The following is a 22,390-nucleotide window of genomic DNA, read 5'->3' on the forward strand; positions in this document are numbered from 1 at the left end:
AATAAGGCAGGTCCAAAACCCCTTCATCATTTAAATATTACCCTGTCACAAGTATTTTTCAAAAAATGAAGTTCTCCTATAAAAGACTACCTTTTGATACATGGAAATAAAGAACAATACTAGCAACAATCCTCATTTCTACACACACATGAACATTCAGAGGAATGCATTTCATCTAGTATATTAGACATCAAATGACTGAATAATGGCACAATAATGAGAATGTCATTTGAAGCTTTTCACGGTAATTTAAAAATCATTCTGAAGTTTTCAATAATGTAGGAAAGCCTCTGCTATTAGGTCAAGGGCAGCATTTGTTCGCATTACTTAAAGGTCATTAAAATACATCCTTAATCATAACATGTGGTTCATTACAAATAAAATTGCCTTTCGTTCAATAAAACTAATTAAATGTAAATGGTATTGTTTACTGCTATATGGATCTTTTGAAATAAATCAGCAAGTCATGATTTATTGTGACCTCATTGTTGTTAATAAATTTGCCTGATCACAAAAGCCAGAAACACATTTCCCGAATATCTATGGATGCCTGAGAAGCATGCCTTCTAGCTGCCTGTGTGTAGTCACGAGAAGCTGAGCCTGCCATCACAGGGCCCGCAGCACAGCTATTATCAAATGGTTTGCTCGAACTTTAATGGTCTGATCACATCCAGTGATAAGGGAATACCACAAAATCGGAGATGACATTCTTGGTGGCGTCCTCAGTTCTTCAAGAAAAGCTCTGAGGTCTGCAGGTTTACTACTACTTGCTGTCATAAGGCTCAACAGATGATGTGACACCAAGTCCATTACAGCAGAAACAGAGAAGAGTGAAGAAAGAGGGGAAGAGTAAGCTATCAAATGAAAAGCCAAACTGTCATGCCTAAATCCATAATGAAATTAGAGCTCTTTTTCCTACGAAATCTAAATATATGCCAAATTATAGGAAGCTACAAGTTGAAATTAATGAACCAGAAATTCAGTTAAACTTCCTTTTTCCTACAATATACAGCTTTTTAGTTTTATGGTCATATCAAAGGTACAAATGAGAACTGAGTAGGATTTCAACTAGTCTTCTAAGACCTAACTTACATGCAATAAATTGTGCATGTTTAAAGTGTACATCTGTGTGCCCCTGAACACTTGTACCTGCCTAAGACATCACCACAGCCAAGCTACGGGACATTTCCAACACCTCATCTGCAGGACTGCTCTACCCCGGGCTCCATCACAAAGTGGATGGGCTTTCCTAGAATTCTGCATTACTATGGACACTTCAGGTACTCTTATTTGTTATTTTTTGCTTTTTCTTTCAGACACATTCTTTCTAACACAGTGTTTTAACTTTGCACTTTCCTTTCTACCACTCTTTCTAAAATAAAGCTACTACCAATGATGATTTAGTGCCAGCATTTCCAACTGCCCAAGCCAGTGACTCTGGAACTCTTGCAAAAGAGACGGAGTGGGAAAGACCAGGTGGGGACCCAATCTGTGCATGACAGCAAACAGAAATCTTTCCCAGTCCATTATGATTCATCATCTTTATCTCTCCTCCCCCTTAACCCTGGAGGGTTCACTGAGGAGGTACACCAGAAAAAGAAAACCTGGACACAAAGGAGAAACATGCCACTGAGAAATAGCACCAACCCCCCAAACTGGCTCAAATCACATCAGGAAGTCAATAGGCTGCAAGAACATCTTGTGATAAAAACTAATCCATTTTAACAAATAGTATGAGAATTGTAAGCTAGATATCCTAAGTAATAAGGTGACAGCACAGCCTTACTTTGCCATGTGAAGTAAAGCAAAGCAGACAGAAAACACAGAGAGTCTGAGTAAGTCTGGGAAAGAGCTGAGAAAGGAGGAGACCGTAGAGTGAATTCACAGGCTCCGGCACGATTTGGCCCGTGTCACAGCACGTGATACAAAAGAACCCATTCAACACTCATTCATACGACAGTGTTTTAGCCACACAGATGTAGTGACATGATTAAACTTCCTTCTCCATGAGTCTATGTGCAGGGAATGCATTAAGAATTCTAAAATGTAAAGGCTAATGACCAGCTTCTCACTGCCTACTGACAAACATTTAAAGTGGTTAAAATGATAAACAAATATTGGTAGGAAAAGAGCCTTCTGATCACAACGAAAAATCTGTAATCATAAAGGAAAACAAATAATTACACAAATAAAATTTAAAATACCTATATGGCAAAAGATATTCTAAAGCAAGAAGTCAAGAGGTAGACTAGAAGTCTAGCTATATTTGCAATACACACTTGGCAAAAGTAGGGAGAAAGAGGCACACTCATACACTTATGTTGACAGTTTAAAATGGTGAGACCAGTTGGCGGCAATTTGAAACTCTTGCAAAAAGAGTGAGCTAAAAAAAAAAAAAAGTGAGCTATTTATTCAGTAAGTGGTATTGCTGCAACTGGGTAACAAGTTATTTTCTTACGTCTGATTTCCCACTCACAGTTTGACTCAAAATAAATGCCAGATGGACAGGAGATATTACATGTAAAGCAGGAGTTGTTTTCAAAGTAATAATTTAGGGATGGATCAGCCTGGGTGGATCAGCGGTTGGGCACCTGCCTTCAGCTCAGGGCGTGATCCTGAAGTCCAGGGATTGAGTCCCACATCAGGCTCCCCGTGGGGAGCCTGCTTCTCTCTCTGTCTATGCCTCTCTCTCTCTGTGTCTCTCATGAATAAATAAATAAAATCTTTTTTTTTAAAGGTAATCATTTAAAATATAATCATGGAGTGGAAAAATGCTAAACATAAAACCAAAGGCAGCAACCATTTTTTTTTATTTTTAGAAGTTGTTTTTATTGAAATACATCTAATATAGAACATTGTGCAAATTTCAAGGGGCACAACAGGTTGACAGATACATTAGGCATTGTAGTAGGGCTGCCATCATGGCCAGGGTAATGAGCACTACACCACCAGCTTACCAACGGAGAGCCATCCTCACATTAGCAGTAGGCCCTCAGAGAAACACATTAGCCTTCCACAGGATAGAAGAAACCATAAATGAAAACACTTAGACGAGACCTAAAGAAATGGGAGCCTGATCCACAATTAACAAAGTGTACATAAAGACCTCTAAAAACACACAACAGGAAAATAAGCAGACACCACAAACAGAAATTTATAAAATAAAAATATATAAGAAACAGACTTTCATAGGTAAGAGGTATCTTCAGCCTCACAAAAAAATTGTCAATATAAACAAAATGCCATTTCCATGTCCATCAGATGGGAGAAGATAGGCCAACTGACCAATACACAGGAGATGTGCGTGCTGCTGCAGTCTTGCAGGTAGCATCTTGGCACAAGAACCAAAATCCGACAACTATGTCTATCTTTTGAGTTCTAAAACTATTTATAAATAGTTTATAAAACGTCAAAACTGTTAACGTTTATATGTACCAATAAATACCAGGCTGGTTACTGAAGTTATAACTTGTCCAGCACCAAGCAGCTAATAAAGCACTTGGAGAGATACACATTTTTTGACATAAAAAATGACACAAAACATACTGCTGGAAAAGGAAAAAAGTACATATAGCATCATCCATCCATGCAGATGCATGAAGGAAAGGGTGGAGAAGTGGTGCCGCCAGGAATAACTTTTACCCAAATGTGAATGGTAGCCAATACTAATGAATACAATTATGACTGTTTTCCATCTTTTTTATGATGCATATATTATTTTCAATGGTATTACTATTATCAGCAAGAAAAATAAATCTCCATTTCTTTTTGGCAAGAATGAGTCCTACGAAAAAGGGCTGGTTAGCTTGAAATGCAGTGGAGGCTGAGGCAGGAGGACAGTCCAATGCTTGTTGCTCGAGGACCCACCCCCCTGGCAGGGATAGCCCTACAGCAATCAAATCCACCACAAACAAAGACCTGTTAACTTGGTGTTTGAAAATGCTATGCTCTACAAACCACCTTTTCATTTAAGGACAAGCTTTGAAAAAATCACGTTTATTCATAAGCTGCTAAACTAAGAAAATAAAATCAATGATTTTGAAAAAAGAAAAAATATATAACATTTACAATATCCAACATCCAATATCACCAGACATGCAAAGAAGCAGAAATTGTGACCTGTAACAGGAGAATAATTAAAAACTAGAAACAGGGGCACCTCGGTGGCTCAGTCATTAAGCATCCAACTCTTGGTTTCAGTTCAGGTCATGATCTCAGGGTCCTGAGACTGAACTCCATGTTGAGCTCCTCAATCAGTGGGGAGTCTGCTTGAGATGTACTCTCTCTCTCTCTCCCTCTGCCCCTCCCCCTGCTCACATGTGCATATGTATACTCTCTAATAAATATAAATCTTTAAAAAAAACCCTAGAAATATACCAAGAAAAAAGAGACAATGGCATTAGGAAATGAAGAATAAGTATTATACACTTGAAAGATCTGGAACCTCCATATATTAAAAATACAATATTTGGAATAAAAAATTTGCTGGATGGTCTTCATAGAAGACTTCAGAAGATAAAATCAGTGAATTTAAAGACAGAGCAACAGAAACTATCAAATAGAGTCACAGAAAGAAAGAGCAAGAGACTTCAATGACCTGTGAACATATGTGGTCTAACACACATATCACTGATATGCCAGATTGGGGGAAGAGGGAGTTGGGCAGAAAGGCCCCAAAAATAAAGGCTAAAAGTTTTTGAAATGGGGGGGAAAAAAAACCATGAATCTCCAGATCCAAGAAGTTCAACAAACACTAAGCAAGACAAAACAAGATACATACAAATTCCTGAAAGCAGTCATCACAAAAAACATCTTTAAAATATCTAGAGAAGGGATGGGACACCTGGGTAGTTCAATGGTTGAGTGTCTGCCTTCAGCTCAGGTCATGATCCCAAGGTCCTGGGATCGAGTCCCACACCGGGTTCCCTGCTCCTCAGGGAGTCTGCTTCTCCCTTTGTATCTCTCTCTCTCTCTTTCTCTGTCTCTCATGAATAAGTAAATAAAATCTTAAAAAACATGTCTAGAGAAAAAGGAGATAAAGAGGAGATAAGGATGGCCACAGTGTTTCAGAACTACATATCCTGTAAGGCAGAGCAATGGTAGCGCTGAGACAGTAGGTAGAGACAAGGAAAACTGTCAAACAAAAACTTGAAAAACCTCTTCCAAAAATGAAGGTGAAATAAAGACAGTTTTCTTTTCTTTTTTGTAAAGATGTTATTTATTTATTCATGAGAGACACAAAGAGAGGCAGAGACACAGGCAGAGGGAGAAGCAGGCTCCCTTTGGGGAGCCCAACAATCTCAGGACCTCAGGATCATGACCTGAGCCAAAGGCAGATGCTCAACCACTAAGCCAACCAGGCACCCCTGAAGACAGTTTTAAAGCACAAACTTTAATCTAGTAGACTCCTCTTACAAAAACTACTGAAGGAAGTTCTTTGAGTTGAAGGAAAGTCACATTGCAAGTTGGATCCATCTACAAGGAGAGAGGACTCAGGAACGAGTAAATGTACAGGACAGCAGAAAAACCGGTATTTATTTTTTTAATAACTTAACATGCTTAGCTACTTTTTTTTTTTTCAAGATTTATTTCTTTTTAGTGGGGGAGGGGCAGAGGGATAGAAAGGGAAGGTCCCCAGCAGACTCGCCATGGAGCCCCAAGATTGTGACCAAAATCAAGAGTCAGATACTTTACTGACTGAGCCACCCAGGCACCCCACATGTTTGACTGCTTTAAACAAAAAATACGTATATTCTATGGTGAAGTTCATAACGTGTATAAGTAAAACATGTAAGACAATAACAAGAGATGAGAAAAACTGGAAGTCTAACTGTGCCAGTTTCTTAAATTACATACAATATGGTATTGTGCCATATTGGAGAAATATTATGGTGCGTTAGTAACACATATTGGAAATCGCAGAACCCACCACTACAAAATAGAACTAAAGGTGAAAGGGGCAACTGGGTGGCTCAGATGGTGAAGCATCTGCCTTTGACTCAGATCATGATCTCAGGGTCCTGGGATCGAGTCCCACCTTGGTCTCCGTGCTCCACAGGGAGTCTGCTCCTGTCTCTGCCTCTCAATTGTTTGTGCTCTGTCTCTCTCTCTCTCTCTCTCTCAAATGAATAAACAGTATCTCTAAAAAAATAAAACTTGTAGGGCAGTCTGGGTGGCTCAGCCGCTTAGCCCTTCCTTCAGCCCAGGGGGTGATCCTGGAAACCCAGGATCAAGGCCCACATCAAGTTCCCTGAATGAAGCCTGCTTCTCCCTCTGCCTGTGTCTCTGCCTTTCTCTGTCTCTGTGTCTCTCATGAATAAATAACTAAAATCTTTAAAAAGAATAAAAATAAAAAAATAAAAATTTTTAAATTTTAAAAAAGAACTAATGGTTACAGCAATAATGGTAATTAAATGAAAACCTAAAATAATACCTAAAGATGGAAAAAAGGAACAAAGAGATAAGTAGAAAATAAACAGCAAGCCTTTAACTCAACCATTACTAATAATTATGGTAAATATGTTATTTAAATAACAGTTTCCCTCAACTTGACCTAATGAGCACTTACAGGCTATCCAGAGAACATCAGCGCATACTCTGTAAATGAGTGTGGAACGCTGGCTCAGAAAGAGCATGTGCCAGGCCATGTCGTAAGTCCCAACCTGACTAAAGGACTGACATAAGACATAACATGCTCCATGAACATCACAGAATTAAATAATATCTAAGTAACAAAGGACATCACAAAAATCCCCAACCACATGGTAAGCAAGGTTTCCAACTAAACAAAGGGTGAGAAGAAATCACAAAAGAATTAGAAAACATTTTAACAAAAACATAATGAAAATAGAATGTATAAAATTTATGTGACACAGGGTAAGTAATGCTTAGTTACAGCTCTAAAGGCTTATAACAGAAAAGAACAAGATAAAAAAATCAAGAGTCTAACTTCTGCTTTAAGAAATTAACAAAGAATAGAAAATTAAATACAAACTAAGTTAGAATGAAGGAAATAAATACCAGAATTAACAGAGAAAATAAACAAACGATAAAGATTATCAAAGACACCAAAAACAAGCTCTTTGAAGTAACAACTGAAGTCAGTTAACTTCTGGTAAGACTATCCAAGAGAAAAAAAAAAAAGAGATATAAATTACCAATATTGAGGATGCAGGAGGGGATCCTACAATCACTAAAAAATAGTAACAGAACATAATGAATTTTATACCATTAAATTTGGCAATTTACATGCAATAGACTCTGAAAAATACAAATTTCCAATGAACAAAAAACCCGATCAACTCTACATCTACTTCAGAAATTCAATTCATAATTAAATACTTTCCTACAAAGTAAACTTGCGACGCTGTTTCAAGAGTGAAGACGTTCAGTACTAAAAAAATTAATAAGTAACACCAATCTCACATCAACTACCTCAAATACAGGAGGTAGTTTTATGAGGCCAACTCATTTTATGAGGCCAGCACACCAAAGGCATTACAACAAAAGCAAAACAGACAAACATAAACCAAAGCAACAAAATCAATATTCCTCATGAATATGGGCACAAAAATCCTTCCCAAGGGCCGCCTGGGTGGCTCAGTGGTTGAGTGTGTCTACCTTTGGCTCAGGGTGTGATCCTGGAATCCTGGGATCAAGTCCTGCAATGGGCTCCCCACAGGGAGCCTGCTTCTCCCTCTGCCTGTGTCTTTGCCTCTGTCTCTCTCATGAATAAATAAATAACATCTTTAAAAAATCCTTCCCAAAATATGAGCAAGTCAAAAGCTGCATTATCTGAAAAGGACACTCAGTATGAACAGATGTGTTCTGGTTTATCCCAGGACTATGAGGTTGATACAATCCATAAATCCATATAGTTCATCCTACTAACAGATGAAAGAAAACCATATAATTGGGATTCCTGGGTGGCTCAGCAGTTTACCGCCTGCCTTTGGCCTGGGGTATGATCCTGGAGTCCCGGGATCAAGTCCCACATCAGGCTCCCTGCGTGGAGCCTGCTTTTCCCTCTGCCTGTGTCCCTGCCTCTCTCTCTCTCTCTCTCTCTGTGTGTGTGTGTCTCTCATGAATAAATAAAATCTTAAAAAAAAGAAAAAGAAAAAAGAAAACCATATAATCATGTCAATAAACAAAAACTTTTGAAAAATCCAATCCCCATTCATGAAAAAACCTCTCTGCAAACTAGGAACAGAAAGAATTTCCTCAGCCTGATACAAGGAATCTTAAAAAAAAAAAAAAAAACTACAGCTACCATCACACATGATGTTAAAAAAGCTCCATGTTCCCCGAGATTGGAAAGGAGACAAGGATGAATGGTTTCACCACTTCTGTTCAGCAACGCATTAGAGATTGCAGCCAGTGTGATACTGCAAGTAGAAGAAAGAGAAGGCTGTCTATGCACACTTGATATAGAGTATAGACAATATAGCTCTGTGGAAGAGCTACATTGTTTTCTTTGCATGACATGATCATTCAGAGACAACATTCTAGGGAATTATACAAAAGCCACTAAAAAGACATGAACAGACATTTCACCAAAGAGGATATATAACAGATGGTAAACAAGTACGTGAAACAATGTTCCGGGGGCACCTGGGTGGGTCAGTCAGTGAAGGGTCTGACTCTTAATTTCAGCTCAGGTCATGATCTCAGGCCACGAGATGGAACCCCATGCCGGGCTCTATGCTCAGTGTGTAGTCGGCTTCAGATTCTCTCTCCCTCTCCCTCTTGCTTGCACTTTCTCTCTCTCTCACAAATAAATAAAAATGTTTAGCCTTACTAGCCATGATAGAAACACAAACTAAAATGAGCTATCACAGCACACTTATTGAAATAACTAAAATTAAAACATGACGCCACTAAGTACCAGCAAGGCTATGGAGAAACTACAGCACTCATGCACTGTTGGCTGTTTTACAGTATAGCCACTCTGAAAGACACTTGGGCAGTTTGTGCATGCACACTTTCCCACACACCCCTGATTTGTGACTTAGTGATTTACTAGCTCCCCACCTGTTCCTGTCTACTGTGAAGTGGGCAAAGGTCAGCTAGTTAGTGGGAAAGAGTGTCAACCTCAACTATTACCTTCATTAGTTGGTCCAAGAGAATCTGCTTTCCCTCATTCACAATCAATCGATTGTACTAAACCCCATCATATAAATCACTTATAATAGCCTACAGAATTTTTAAGAACTATCCCTAATTCTCAGAACACTGAGAATTAAAAGACTGAAAACAAATCCTCAAAGTGGTGGGCCACCTGGCATTCACAGAGAAACTGATCCAGAACAGCAGTTTGGACAATTTTCAAAAATAACTTCAGGGGGCGCCTGGGTGGCTCAGTGTTTGAGCATCTGCCTTTGGTTTGGGTTGTGACCCTGGGGTCCTGGGATCAAGTCCCACACTGGGCTCCCTGCAGGGAGCCTGCTTCTCCCTCTGCCTGTGTCTCTGCCTCTCTCTGTGTCTCTCATGAATGAATGAATGAATGAATGAATCTTTAAAAACAAAAATACTTTCTGATCTGAAGAATGATGCAGATTCATAGATTTACAAGAGATACGAGAATACTTCCACATCTAAGAAAGGATCAGTTACAAACAGGACAGACTTTGCACATATCTGGTTTTATCAAGTCAATACTATACATCACACAAGCATATATATTAATTTTTAATTGGCAAACACCAATTCAAAAACGGCAAAAGGGAAAACAAATAAATACAAATTTCTAGTGAATATACAGTGGAAAATTCAACCATACTGGTAAACAAAGAGGTAAAAATTAAAACAATGAATGGTCCAAATTTTCTCTATCAATTTGAAATTTTGTCTTCAACAGTTATTATTAGTGTTCTGAAGCACATTCACCAATAATCACATTCTGCTGCTTACAGGGGTTTGGGCACAACTCTTCAGAGATGACCTACTGGGATCTGAAATCACAGGCATTCCTTTACACACACCCCGTTCTACTTTTCAGAATTTACCTGAAAAAGGAAGACTTGCTATTTACATGCAGCCTTTTAATGTTTATATATTAAAAAAACAAAAAAAACAAAATGAAGAGTTGCGTACTTGCTCCCACCATGACAGAGTTGCACCTGGTTAGCTGATGAGCTGAGCAGGGGGTCATTCTCTAGCTCAGGGGTTAGGAAACCAAGACCTGGGGCTCAAATCTGGCAACCTGCACTCTCTTCTGTTATCACCCTTGGGGTAAGAATTGTGGTTGTTTTTAATTTTTAAAGGGTTGGAAAAAGAAAAAGAAAAAAAGGTGAAAGAAAGAAAGAAAGAAAGAAAGAAAGAAAGAAAGAAAGAAAGAAAGAAAGAAAGAAAGAAAGAAAGAAGGAAGAGTAGGAAAGGCAGAAGGAGAGGGTAAGTCTGTGACACATATTACGTGACCCACATTGTTACGTGACGATGAATAAATGTACAAAGGAAAGAATCAGCAACTGTTCACTAGCGACCAGTCTTTGGAAGATATACATGAAACATATAAAAGAAAGAATTTCAACCTAAGGACTACTTAAAGTATAGACAACTAAACATACATAAAGAGCAAATATTTCCCAGTCTTACACTTGTCAGGCTACATAGTTTCCAAAAGGTTCAGTGTACACAAGAATGAGGATGTCCCCCACTGTCCATTTAAACTAGCTATAAACCACATGCAATAAAAGCAGAGACTCCTTTCCAAACCCAACCAATCTAAGGAAAGTGATCTAATCTACATTACCCCATCTCCCACTCCTTCCCCAACAACTGCCCGAGTCAAAGGTCACTCTTAGACCACCTCAAGTTTTCTTTACTCTCCATGGCGTATCAGCAGATCATGTAAGAAAAAACGAAGCTCCTCTCATTCAAATATATACTACATCTAACACAAGCACCAAATGGCCCCAACTACGGTTTTGTTAAAAAAAAAAAAAAAAGTGTGCCAGCTTAGGAGATTCTCAGCATTTGTGAGAGATTGATGAAAATGATGAAATATTGTTCTCTCTAATCCTACCTCTTGCCTACTCCCCAGCAACAAAGGGACACTGTGCAAAGACCAAGTAAGGTGCTTGACAGTGTCCTCCTCCTCTCTCTCGGTCACAAGAACAAGACACAGTAACACTCTCCTCTCTCCTAATCAAAGAGGGTTCTCTATTGTCACAAGAAAAGTAGAGTGGATGTGCTGGTCTCCAAAAGGAGGCTAACTTCCCTCTGAGTTCCACAGTCTGCCAACACTACGGAAACCAGACCACCAGGGAGTTCAGTCAGTTAGCAATAATGGGCTCATTTAACCCTGCCAAAAGTCTCAATCTTGAAGATTACTCAACTGCAAGTTTTAACAATAAAAATCAGAAGGAAAAGGAAAGTGAGAGAAAAGAAAAAAAGACCAAAGTGTCCGGCAAATGGGAACACTGCAAACCACACCCAGAACAGGTCACATTTCAAGACACCAGAGAAATTACTTTGGTTGATTTTCAATGACCCTCTGTTACTAATAAAAAAAAATATTATTTTTACAAAGAGTGCATTCAAGAAGTCAACTGGTATACAAGGAAATGTTTGCTGCCTGAAAATGAAGAGTACTAGTAAAATGACATTTGTAATCTCATGAACGCTCACCCCCAAGGCTGGAAGCCTCTGTGTGCAGCTCACCGCCACCTTCAGCTTCCAATCAGTTTCACCATCAAGCTGATCAGTTCGAATAAAACACGAACCTTGGAATGAGAGAAGAAAGTTCCAGAGTTACAGGTGCTTTCAGACCACAATTGTGCAGCAAAGTGGGATACAGAAAGGATGCAGCTAGAGATTCACATAAACAAAAGTCCTTAAAAGCCTTTATACATCTGATTCACAAACAAGTGTGCTAACAAGATACAGGTGCCTCCTATGTGGTATTCTTGCCTACTGAGACTTAATATTAATTAGTGCTTCATTTTAGAAAAACTACATTGATCATTTCTACCTTTAATTCATGTTTTAATAATAAAATAAGTCAATACACAAAAATATCCATGAGTGTGTTCCCTAACTTTGCTAATAAATCATCTGATCTGCCACATCAAACATATGTTCAATAATAAAAGCATAGCTAAAATGTCAAAACCCAGGTAAGATTTATTGTCATACCTTACCAAATTTTAAACATGAAAAACTATTAAATAACAAAACTCCATTCACCCTTTGACCATCATTATTTCTATCACATCATTTCTCAGAACCTATCCTAAGATAGAACAGCAAAACACAAAATGACATACATGTAAGATGATCTTCTAACATTATTTATTGTAATAAAAGACTGGGAACAGATAATGTGAGAATCAATGAATAAAAGGGAGCACAAGCAGCTGTGTAACAAAGATAGGATGGAAGACAGGACCCAGACAGGAGACAGGGAGGGACACACAAAGCGAGAGAGGGAGAAAGGGAGCGAGGGAGAGGGAGGGACAGGGAGGGAGAGAGAGGGAGGGAGACAAGGAGGGAGGAAGAAGAGAAAGAAATGAGAAAGGCCTCCACTTTTCCTGTTAACAGTCTAGAGTGTACATGGTGGAGAGAGGAAAGCCAGGTGTCAACACTGTGCACAGAATAACACCATGCACTGAAGAGCCAGGTGGCGGAGGGAGGAAGTGTGTGGGTGTGGATGTGGGGATGACCTCTGCAGGGGAGAAAGGCGGGGAGGGGCTGGAAGAGAGGCCCCGTCTGTTTTGTACTGCTCATTGTGAAATCATACATATTGTACACAAATCACCTTTAACTTTGTAAAAGCAATCCCTAAAAAAGTCCCTAAAAACAAGCATAAAAAACAAATAGTAGTTTCATCACCAAATAAATTCAAGGGACTGATGGCTTTTTAAACTTAATTATAAAATAGTTACATATGTACACCTTAGTGAATTACGTAAACATAACTCACCCTTGTACCCCTGAGAGACCCCTGAGAAGATCCTGTGTGTCCCCTATTCCACAAGCCCTCCCTGTCTCCTTGTAACACTACTGTCGCTTGCATTTCTTTGCTTTGATTTGGAGTTTATCCCCCAAAATGTACATCCCAAGACACTACAGTTGAGCCTGGTCCTTTCTGGGTATGCCCTCAAAGTTCCGTTTTATCTACAGGCCCTCTCTGGTTTGCATTCCACTGACTGAACACTTCTAATCCTGGCCAACCATCTCCCCTTCCCTTGTGGGTCCTGTAACCCTGGCTCCAGCACTCAGAGCCCAGCTCACACTCCACGGACCCTGGTACCATATCCAGTCTTTGCTCTGCTCTGATGCCAGCAGCCCTTTGTACTCAAAGTGCACATCCATGACTGCAGTACAGGTTCAAGAAAGTGGAAGGAAGCCTACCCTTCCTTTTTACCTTTGAGCTAGAATAAAATGTAAAATGAGAAGCATCTGCTCTTTGGATTTGGTCTGGTCACCTGGTGAAACAGTTCCTATAAGAAAACATTGATTCCTTATTGTAATTTATTCACACTTCAAGACAATGAGTTGGCCCCCTGCCATCCTCGGGAGAAGGCCAGTTAGGGCAAGTGCATTCACGTGTGCATGCACTATGTGTGCTGGATGAGCTACAGTAATCGAGAAGTTTCACTGCAATGTTGTTACTGTTATTACGGAGTCTCAAGTTGACCTACTCTTGGGATGCGGGGCGGAATCTGATTTCCAGACTTACCACATTATAAAGGTTCAAATGTCCAGTGTTCAACAAAAATCACAAGGCACACAGAGAAACAGGAGAGTATGGCCAATTTAAAGAAAAAAAAAAAAAGATAAACAACAAATACTGTCCCTGAAAAAGACCTGACACCAAATCCACTAGACAAAGACTAGTCTAAAAGATGCTCAAAGAACTGAAGAAAGATGTAGAAAGTCAAGAAAACAAACGATGAACAAAATGGAATCAATAGAGAGAAAAAACTTTTATAAAAAGAAAAAGAAATTCAAGAGCTGACAAATACAGTAGTCACAATGAAAAATGCCCTGGAGGGAGTTGAAGGCAGAAGGAAGATCAGCAAACCTGAAGACAGGACAACAGAAGTGGTCCAGCCTGAGGGACAGAAAGAGAGAGAACTGAAAAACCCCAAGCAGAGACTGAGGGGCCCATGGAACCCAGCACTTGATCCAACACTCACACTGTGGGAGTCCCAAAGGAGGAGAGACAAAGGGGAAAAATCATTACTGAAACATCCCTGATGTGATGAAAGACACAGCTAAGAAGCTCAAAGAGGGTCAAGTCAGATGAAGTCGGAGAGACCCAACTGGAGACATATTATAACCAGACTTTCAAAAGACAAAGAAGTGTGAAAGAAGCAAGAGAGAAGAGACTCATCACATCCAAGGGATCTTCAATAAGATTATCTGTGGATTTTTCATCAAAAACTTTGGATCTGAGACAAAGTCACCAATCCGGTTAAAGTGCTGTAAGAAGAAAAACCTGTCAACCAAGAATCCTATATCCAGCTAAACTGTGCTGCAAGGTGAGAGAGAAATCAAGACATTCCTAGATAAGGAGCAAAAATGGTCTCTTCAGGAAATGGTGCTGCCACAACTCAACACCCACATGTGACAACAGCATCCAGACAGACCTTATATCCTTCTCAAAAATTCACTCAAAATGGGCCACAGACCTAAATGTAAAATGTAAAATGCAAAACCATGGAAGTCCTGGACAAGAACACCTGGAGAAAACCTAGGTGACCCTAGTGTTGTATGGTGACCACTTTTTGGATACAGCACCAAAGATGTGAGCCAGGAAGAGAAACAGATGATAAGCTGGACTTCACTAAAATTCAAAACTTCTGTTCTGCAAAAAACATATCAAGAGAATGAGAAGACAAGCCATAGACTAGGAGGGAGAATGTTCCCAAAACACATAGCTGACAAAGGACTGTTATTCAAAATACACAACAAACTCTTACAACTCAATAAGAAACCCATTTGATTAAAAAACAGGCTATAGATCTAAAGAAGACACACGGATGGCAAGTAAGCACATAATCCTATGTCACCGGGGAAACAAGTTACCACCACAAGGAGACACCACTGTAACCCTATGAGAATGGCCCAAGTCATTGACGGGGGACGGGGAGCAACAGGAACCCATAATTACCGGCAGAGGGGGTGCAGCGTGGCACCGCCAGTGTGGATGACAGTTTGTGGTTTCTCACAAAGCTAAACATAACCACAGCGTATTACCCAGCAACTGTGCTCCTTGGCCTTGACCCAAAGGTGGTGAGAACTTAAGCCACACAAAACCTGCACACAGATTTTACAGCAGCTTTTGTCATAACTGCCAAGGCTTGGAAACAACTGGGATGTCCTTCAATAGGTAAATGAATAAACTCTGGTGCATCCAGACAATGAGGAATTATTCAGCCCTAAAAAGAAATGAGCTGTCAGACCATGAAAGACACAGAGAGACTTCATAATGCCTGCCACTCGGTGCAGTGTGAGGAGAGAATCTGATACAGCATTTCAGAAAAGGCACAACTATGGAGACAATGAAACCATCAGTAGTTGCTGAGGGATGAACAGATGGAGCACAGAGGATTTTTACAAATAGTATCATAAAGAAAAATACTCCATATGATGCCATAATGGCAGATACACGTCTTTCTACATTTGCCCAAGCCTGCAGAATGCATACCTTGGAGAGTGAGCCCTCACGTGACAATGTGAGTCTATCTATAGGAACAAGCGCACCACTCCGTTGGGGCCCACTGATGTCGGGCGAAGCTATACGTGTGAGAGTGCAGGCATGTGTGGAAAATCTTTGTACCTTCCTCTCACTTTTTTGAAAACCTAAAACTGCTCTAAAAAAAACCGAATGTCTGAAAACACATTTTAAAAGTGCATTCAGATTAATACAGAATATATCAACCAAAATATTATAAAATTGATCCTCACATGGGTCCACCATAAATGTATTTTCTCTTCCTCATGATTTCTTAATAACATTTTTTCTGCAGCCTACTTTGTTGTAAGAATACAGTGTATAATATCTAGAACATATAAACTGTGTTAAAAGACATATTGCTAAGGGTTCCAGCCAACAGTTGGCTATTAGTAGTTAAGTTCTGGGGGAGTCAAAAGTTTTATGTAAGTTTCCAACTAAATGGGGAGTGGGGTGGGAGGGTAAGCAGCCCTAACCCCTGGGTCATTCAAGGGTCAACTGTACAAACATTTGATCTCTGCAGTAAAGAGAGAAAACACTACAGAAACCCACACTGAAATTTATATGTGAACACTGCAGGGATGGAGAGTACTTCTAGCTGTATGTTTCTCATATTTCTATTTCAGGGCTCCCTTCCCCTATCCGTGTTTGCTCCATCCATCAACCTCACTGACAAGATACTGCTGATCAATGCAGCTCAGCACCAGTGTGGCTCTGGTGTACAGCTGACAACACGCATGGTCGTTTACCAGTGCTCACGCTATGACAGTTATCGGCCGACTGCACTTCCTCTCCACTTCAGCAGCTCATTTCATCAATAACTTATCTAATGGCCTTTTCCCTTTTATCTAGAAGAGACTACAGCAACACAGAAACATTAAATAAAAGGTTTTTACAATATTTTAAACCAGCTATTTATTAGTATTGACGGCATAACCTTAAGTGTCCTGGGTGAAATGGGTTTTAACTTTAAAGATACAGAAATCGTAAGATTACTGGTAGAGGGAGAGGTGAACAGCCTTATAAAGAAGCCTGTGGCTGCTCACAGGCTGTAGTTACCCAGCAGAGACAGGGCCTGAGACTTCAAAATGGTGCCTTCTAAGTCACTTAGATTTAGAAGACAGAGCTAAATGATGCTGGTTTTGTTTTCTGCTACCTAATAGAACCTGTTAAAGATCCCTTACCCAGGGGTGTCTGGATAGCTCAGTGAGTGAACCGTCCAACTCTTGATTTTGGCTCAGGTCACAATCTCAGGGTCATGAGATTGAGCCCCATATCAGGCTTTATGCTGAGCATGGAGTTTATTTATGATTCTCTCTCGCCCTCTGCCCAACACCCCCTTTTCTCTCCTTCTCTCTCCCCCCGCCCAAAATAAGGTCACTTATCCATAAAGCAGCTGAAATGATTTGGTTATTTTACAGTCAAATTAAGATAATTTAAAATGGTTAAAATAAACTACTAGATATTTAAAACAAACAAAAATAAAACATTAAATAAATAAAACAATATCTCACCCCTGGGGAGAGGGGAGGGGAGGTTGTAAATACAGACATATGCTAAGAAGAGTAAATTTATTGATATCTTCAAAATGGTAAATATAGGGGGTGCCTGGGTGGCTCCTTCAGTGGAGTGTCTGTCTTCAGTTCAGGTCATGATCTCAGGGTCCTGGGATCGAGTCCCACGTCAGGCTCCCTGCTCCATGAGGAGCCTGCTCCCCCCTCTGCCCCTTCCCCTGCTCCTTCTCCCTTTCCCAAATAAATAAGTAGATAAAATATATATTTTTAAAAAGTGTAATTAAGACATGATGAAGATTTTACAGGAAGTGCCCTACCTCACGGGGTGTGGCTGTGCTCCTCCTCACCACAGTTTTACAGTCGGTGATGCTCTTGCACATGCTCTCAAGATTCACTGAACTCCCAGCACGCTGAGAGCACTACTCCAGGCACTAACGGTCCTACTGACCTTAGTGTTTAGTCCAACAATGAGAGAAGTAAGCAAAATCAGGAGGAGTGAAAGAAGCTCTGGGAGACACACAGTATGGGGTTGACAAGCAACCAAGACTCAAAATTCTCAAACAGAACCCAGACTCATCATTTGGGGCACACCCAATATCCTATTGTAGAAATGGGGTGGAGCAGTTTCTGTGAAAGTCAGTGAGGGAAACACAGAGCAGCTACCATCTACAATTAAGGGAAAGAGGGCCTCCACAGCAACAGGCTTCATACATCCAGAGAAGTCCCCAGAACAAAGCAGTAGACTAGCTCTGTTAGTGTTACTGTCTTTTCTGCCATGACTGGGATCCTTCTGAACCTCCAAGGCCAAAGAGCCACCATTGCAGATACCACTGGGGCTATGGGGGGAGGGATAGAGACTAGGATCAAGTGTCAGGGAGAGAAATTCAGGGACACGGGATTTAATACAAGTGTACTTCTTCGGGGCCTGGCTCATTTAGAAAGTACCTTCCAAAGATCATTATGGGCAGAGACTAACAGAACACCCCAAACTAAGAAGAAATAAATATGGTATCTACTCTCTTAATTAGAAACTTCTACATCCAAGGCAGCCCCCGTGGCCCAGCAGTTTAGGGCCACCTTCAGCCCAGGGTGTGATCCTGGAAACCTGGGATCAAGTCCCACGTCAGGCTCCCTGCATGGAGGCTGCTTCTCCCTCTGCCTGTCTCTCTGCCTCCCCTCCCCCCACCCCATTCCCCATCTGTCATGAATAAATAAAACCTTAAAAAAAAAATTTCCACATCCACTCCTCAAAAACTATATGGAGACATATGTGCATAATAAAAAGTCACTTATTTCTCCCCGAAACAAGAGGTTACTAATGTTGACTGAGCATCTCCTAGGGGGTCTGTGCTGCTCTACATATATCTGAGGCCCTATCAGACAGTAGGCAGGTGACATGCCCCTCTTCCAAGCTCAGAGGCCTCACTGGGGAGGGCAGAATGAACAGCACAATGCCACCTTGAGGTCCATCTGACTTTAAACCCCTCTGCTGTACCATCACACAAAATTCACTACAGTTGATTAGTGAACACTCTGAATTGTGTTATACAAACATCAAAAACTGTATTTGAGTGCTGGTTGTTGTTCAGATAACTGTTTTTTTAAGTGACTTGGCTAACCTAATTCTGTGACATCAATTTCCCCTGTAGCATGCCCTGTGTCACTGACCAGATTTTTATTCCCGGCTTTCTAGGGGCTGCTCCGAGCCTCACATCAACTTCCTGTTGGCCAAAAGTGGTGTCTGAATGCAATCAGTCAGATTTTCACCCTTTACCGCTGGAAACATGTGGCTTGGATGCTCTTCTCCCCAGTGCAGAAGTCAGTTCGTGATTCTACCCCTGGTTCATTCAGGGATGGACCAGCAGCTTGGAGGTTCTCTATGTCTACTCCTGGGACCACAGCTATGGTTTTGGCATCTGTGCAATCTTCTAGACCAACGAGGAGGCATGTGATTTCATTTCTAAGCTTAGCCTCCCAGGAACTACCACTGGGCTGAGCAGCACATCCAGAAATTTGCTTAGGAAGCCTGTTAAGACTGCCCCACTCTGGCTGCCCCTGAACAGAGTAGCCTAACACACGCACACAGTGTTGAGTGTGAACCAGTGGGACTCTTACCCTGGTACTGGCAGTAAAATTTCTCACCAGGCTTCCACGTCCTTTGTCGGTGTATATCACAGGCCCTGTGAACAGCTGGCCACCAAGCTCTCCATGGTTTTCACCACCACCCTTAGGCACATGGTTTTCACCACCACCCTTAGGCACCACCACCCTTGCAGCAAGGTCTGCAAAGATCTCTGGCCCTCCCCCCGGAGATCCTCTGGGACAAGGCACTGGAGAATGAAAGGGGACAGCCAGCTTGATCTACAGTGACACCTTCCTTGCTTCTAAGTGGGTGCTGGGGTTAGGAGAGGGGCTGTGGTAGCCCCACCAGGCATGTTACTTCTGCTGATAAGCTAGCTGGTGGGGGACCTGCTGGGGCCCCATTACTCCCAGTTTCTCAAAACTGGGCATAGCTTTTGCCTCTGAAGGGAAACTGGTCAACAGAAGGGAGACTCTGCACACCAGGCCTGGGGAAATGAGCGACTAATGGACACTCTTTGCAGGGTGCCACCCTGGCTTGGCAGGGTAGTAAGGGCATGGAGCTGGTAGCAAGGACATGAAGCCAGTCTCTGAATTCTTGGCTGCACTGGTGTGGAGCAGAAGCTTCTTCCCAATGGAGTCAAATGCCACAGAATCAATTTGTTCTTACTGAGAAAGATCTCTGAAAAATAGTAAAACAACTACTCTCAAAAGAAACAGAACTGAACACTTAATTTATCTTAGGGGTTCTCTTCAATGAAAGAAAAAAATAAAAAGTCCTGTAGTGCTTTTCATCCAGGGGTGATTTTGCCCCCAGAGGGCACTTGGAAACTTCTGGAGACATTATTTTCAAAGCTGGGCAGGGAAGAGGGTGCTACTGGCACCTAGCGATGTGAGGCAGGAGCACCGTTCAGCACCCTATGGCGTGTAAGACAGACCAGACCACCACAATGAAGAAAGCCGGGGCCCAAGGTGCCAGCAGTGCTCTAGGAGATGCTGCTGTTCCCAGGGCCCGACACAGCACAGCAGGAAGACCAGCCTTGGACTGAGCACTGGCTCTGTATCTCACTCACAAGTGCTCCTTGTCCAGTGACCTCACCTCAATAAAGTTTTCATCTGCACAGTGGGAAACATCAAATTTGGAGGTGCGTTGTAAAATTTAGAGGAAAATCTATGAAATTCTGCCAGTGACTGCCATATACCAGGAGCTTATTTAGCTACTATTTCTCAATTTGGGGGAACTAGTTATGGTAGACATGCCAGAAAGTATCTTCAGAGCCCAGTCCAGAACACCTCTTACACAATGTCCTAAAACTAAGATGGGTCTGTGCAAACCCACATCCGTGCTAGCCTCATTCTCCCTGGAACCCTCTGAAAGAAATGCAGTCCTACACATCACGAGCATTTTCTTGCTCTCTTACTACTTTTCTCTGTCAGCTAATGCACTTTCAACTAATCACAGTTCAGTATCTGAAACATGCCCCACGCAAACCCTTCACCAATTATACTTCTAATTCTTTTAACTGCTCTCTGCCACGGGCACTAATACTACCAGTTTGATTCTAGGACACTCACAGAAGCCAAGTCACTCTCCTAAGGTATAGTAAGATGGAGAACTATAAAATAAAATGATTTCTGAGTCATCTACTGTATCCAGTGAAGACTTATTAGGAGACCTTTGTCTGATTATATGTATTTTGAAAAATATAAGTACATAAATAAATTTTGTTATGCGTTACTTGTCAAAAGACCTATCATAAGGAGACTATTTTACAAACTGGTTTCAGCTAAAAAGGAGCATATGAAAATTTGCAGTGAATGCTATTTCAAAGTTGATATTTTCTTCTTAAATATATGCATGTTTATATATGTGCATGTGTGTGCTTGTGTGTGTTCTGATACAAAAGATAACCTCATAGGGACTGAATTCTACATTCTGTCTGACACGTACTTTGAGATGTCACTGCCAACAGCTCTACTCTAGGTTTGCTTTCTAACATATAAAATAATAAGAAGGGAGAATCTCTAGAGTCTCTTATATTTCAAATATTCTGTTTCTAAAAGTGAAACTAAGGGGCACCTGGGTGGCTCAGTGGCTGAACATCTGTCTGCCTTAGGCTCAGGGCATGGATCCCAGGGTCCTGGGATGGAGTCCCGCATCGGGTTCCCCACAGGGAGCCTGCTTCTCCCTCTGCTTATGTCTCTGCCTCTCTTTCCATGTCTTTCATGAATAAATAAGTAAAATTTTTAGAAATAAATAAACAATAAAAATGAAACGAGTACCAAAGTTCTATAAAATTATTAAACACCGTAAGGAAAAAAAAAAATAACGTAAGGAATATAGTTGTCTTTCTTTAAAGAAAAAAGGACATGCTTCACGTTAAATGATTATATGCTATTTTAAAAACTTAAGGGCAATGGACATATTACTTATCTTTGAGTACGGTTAATATTATTAACCTCGCAGTAAATTATATGATTTAAAAAGAGAGAATCAACTGTAGCAAAATCAGGAGTATGGCCAACTTGCTGTGTCTTACATGTACTATATCTAATAATGTTTAACAGCAAGCAGTAGCTACCATGGAGATCAGTGAAGACTCAGCAAAAATGAATTATTAAATTGGTCTGCTTATATCCCGTTACAGACTTCTTATGAATACTTGATTTTATTTTGTATAATTGACAAGAGCTGACAGGAAAGGACAGGTTTAATGACAATCAAATTAAGATCAACTAGGCTACGTGTCACACAGGAGAGCAGCATCAAGTGGTGATAAAGTAACTGATGGGACACGATGAGACAGAGCACCAGAGTCTGTCATATACCGTGATAAGTTATCCTGTAATATTAGGAGATTGCTTGCAAGAGCTCACGTACCCAATAGCTCTGAAAGAGATGGGTACAGTATATGATCGACAAAAGAAAAATAGACATTGACTTCGCATATGTAATACCAGATCGTTTGCCACTAAACTTGATTTCTAAATCATTTATATGACTTAATGACCCTGCATGAAATTTTTAAGCTGGTGGGAAGATGAATAGCACCAAGGAGACAATGTGGATGAGCACAGTGTCATTACCTACCCCCACCCCTAAACAGGTGACGGC

The 22,390-nt window shown here is 40.8% G+C and overlaps 1 protein-coding gene across 5 annotated transcripts in view; it reads right to left on the minus strand.

Moving 5' to 3' along the window:
* LOC129514446 (probable phospholipid-transporting ATPase IIB) overlaps positions 1 to 22,390 on the minus strand; it is a 242,290-nt gene that overhangs the window by 143,497 nt on the left and 76,403 nt on the right. For all 5 annotated transcript variants that reach the window (XM_055333018.1, XM_055333020.1, XM_055333016.1 and 2 more), the window contains one exon: positions 11,629 to 11,723. In XM_055333018.1, coding sequence (XP_055188993.1) covers positions 11,629 to 11,723 — 95 coding nt within the window. The remainder of the gene's footprint in view (positions 1 to 11,628; positions 11,724 to 22,390) is intronic.

This window comes from Nyctereutes procyonoides, unplaced genomic scaffold (assembly GCF_905146905.1).
Source record: "Nyctereutes procyonoides isolate TBG_1078 unplaced genomic scaffold, NYPRO_anot_genome, whole genome shotgun sequence".
Lineage (NCBI taxonomy): Eukaryota > Metazoa > Chordata > Mammalia > Carnivora > Canidae > Nyctereutes > Nyctereutes procyonoides.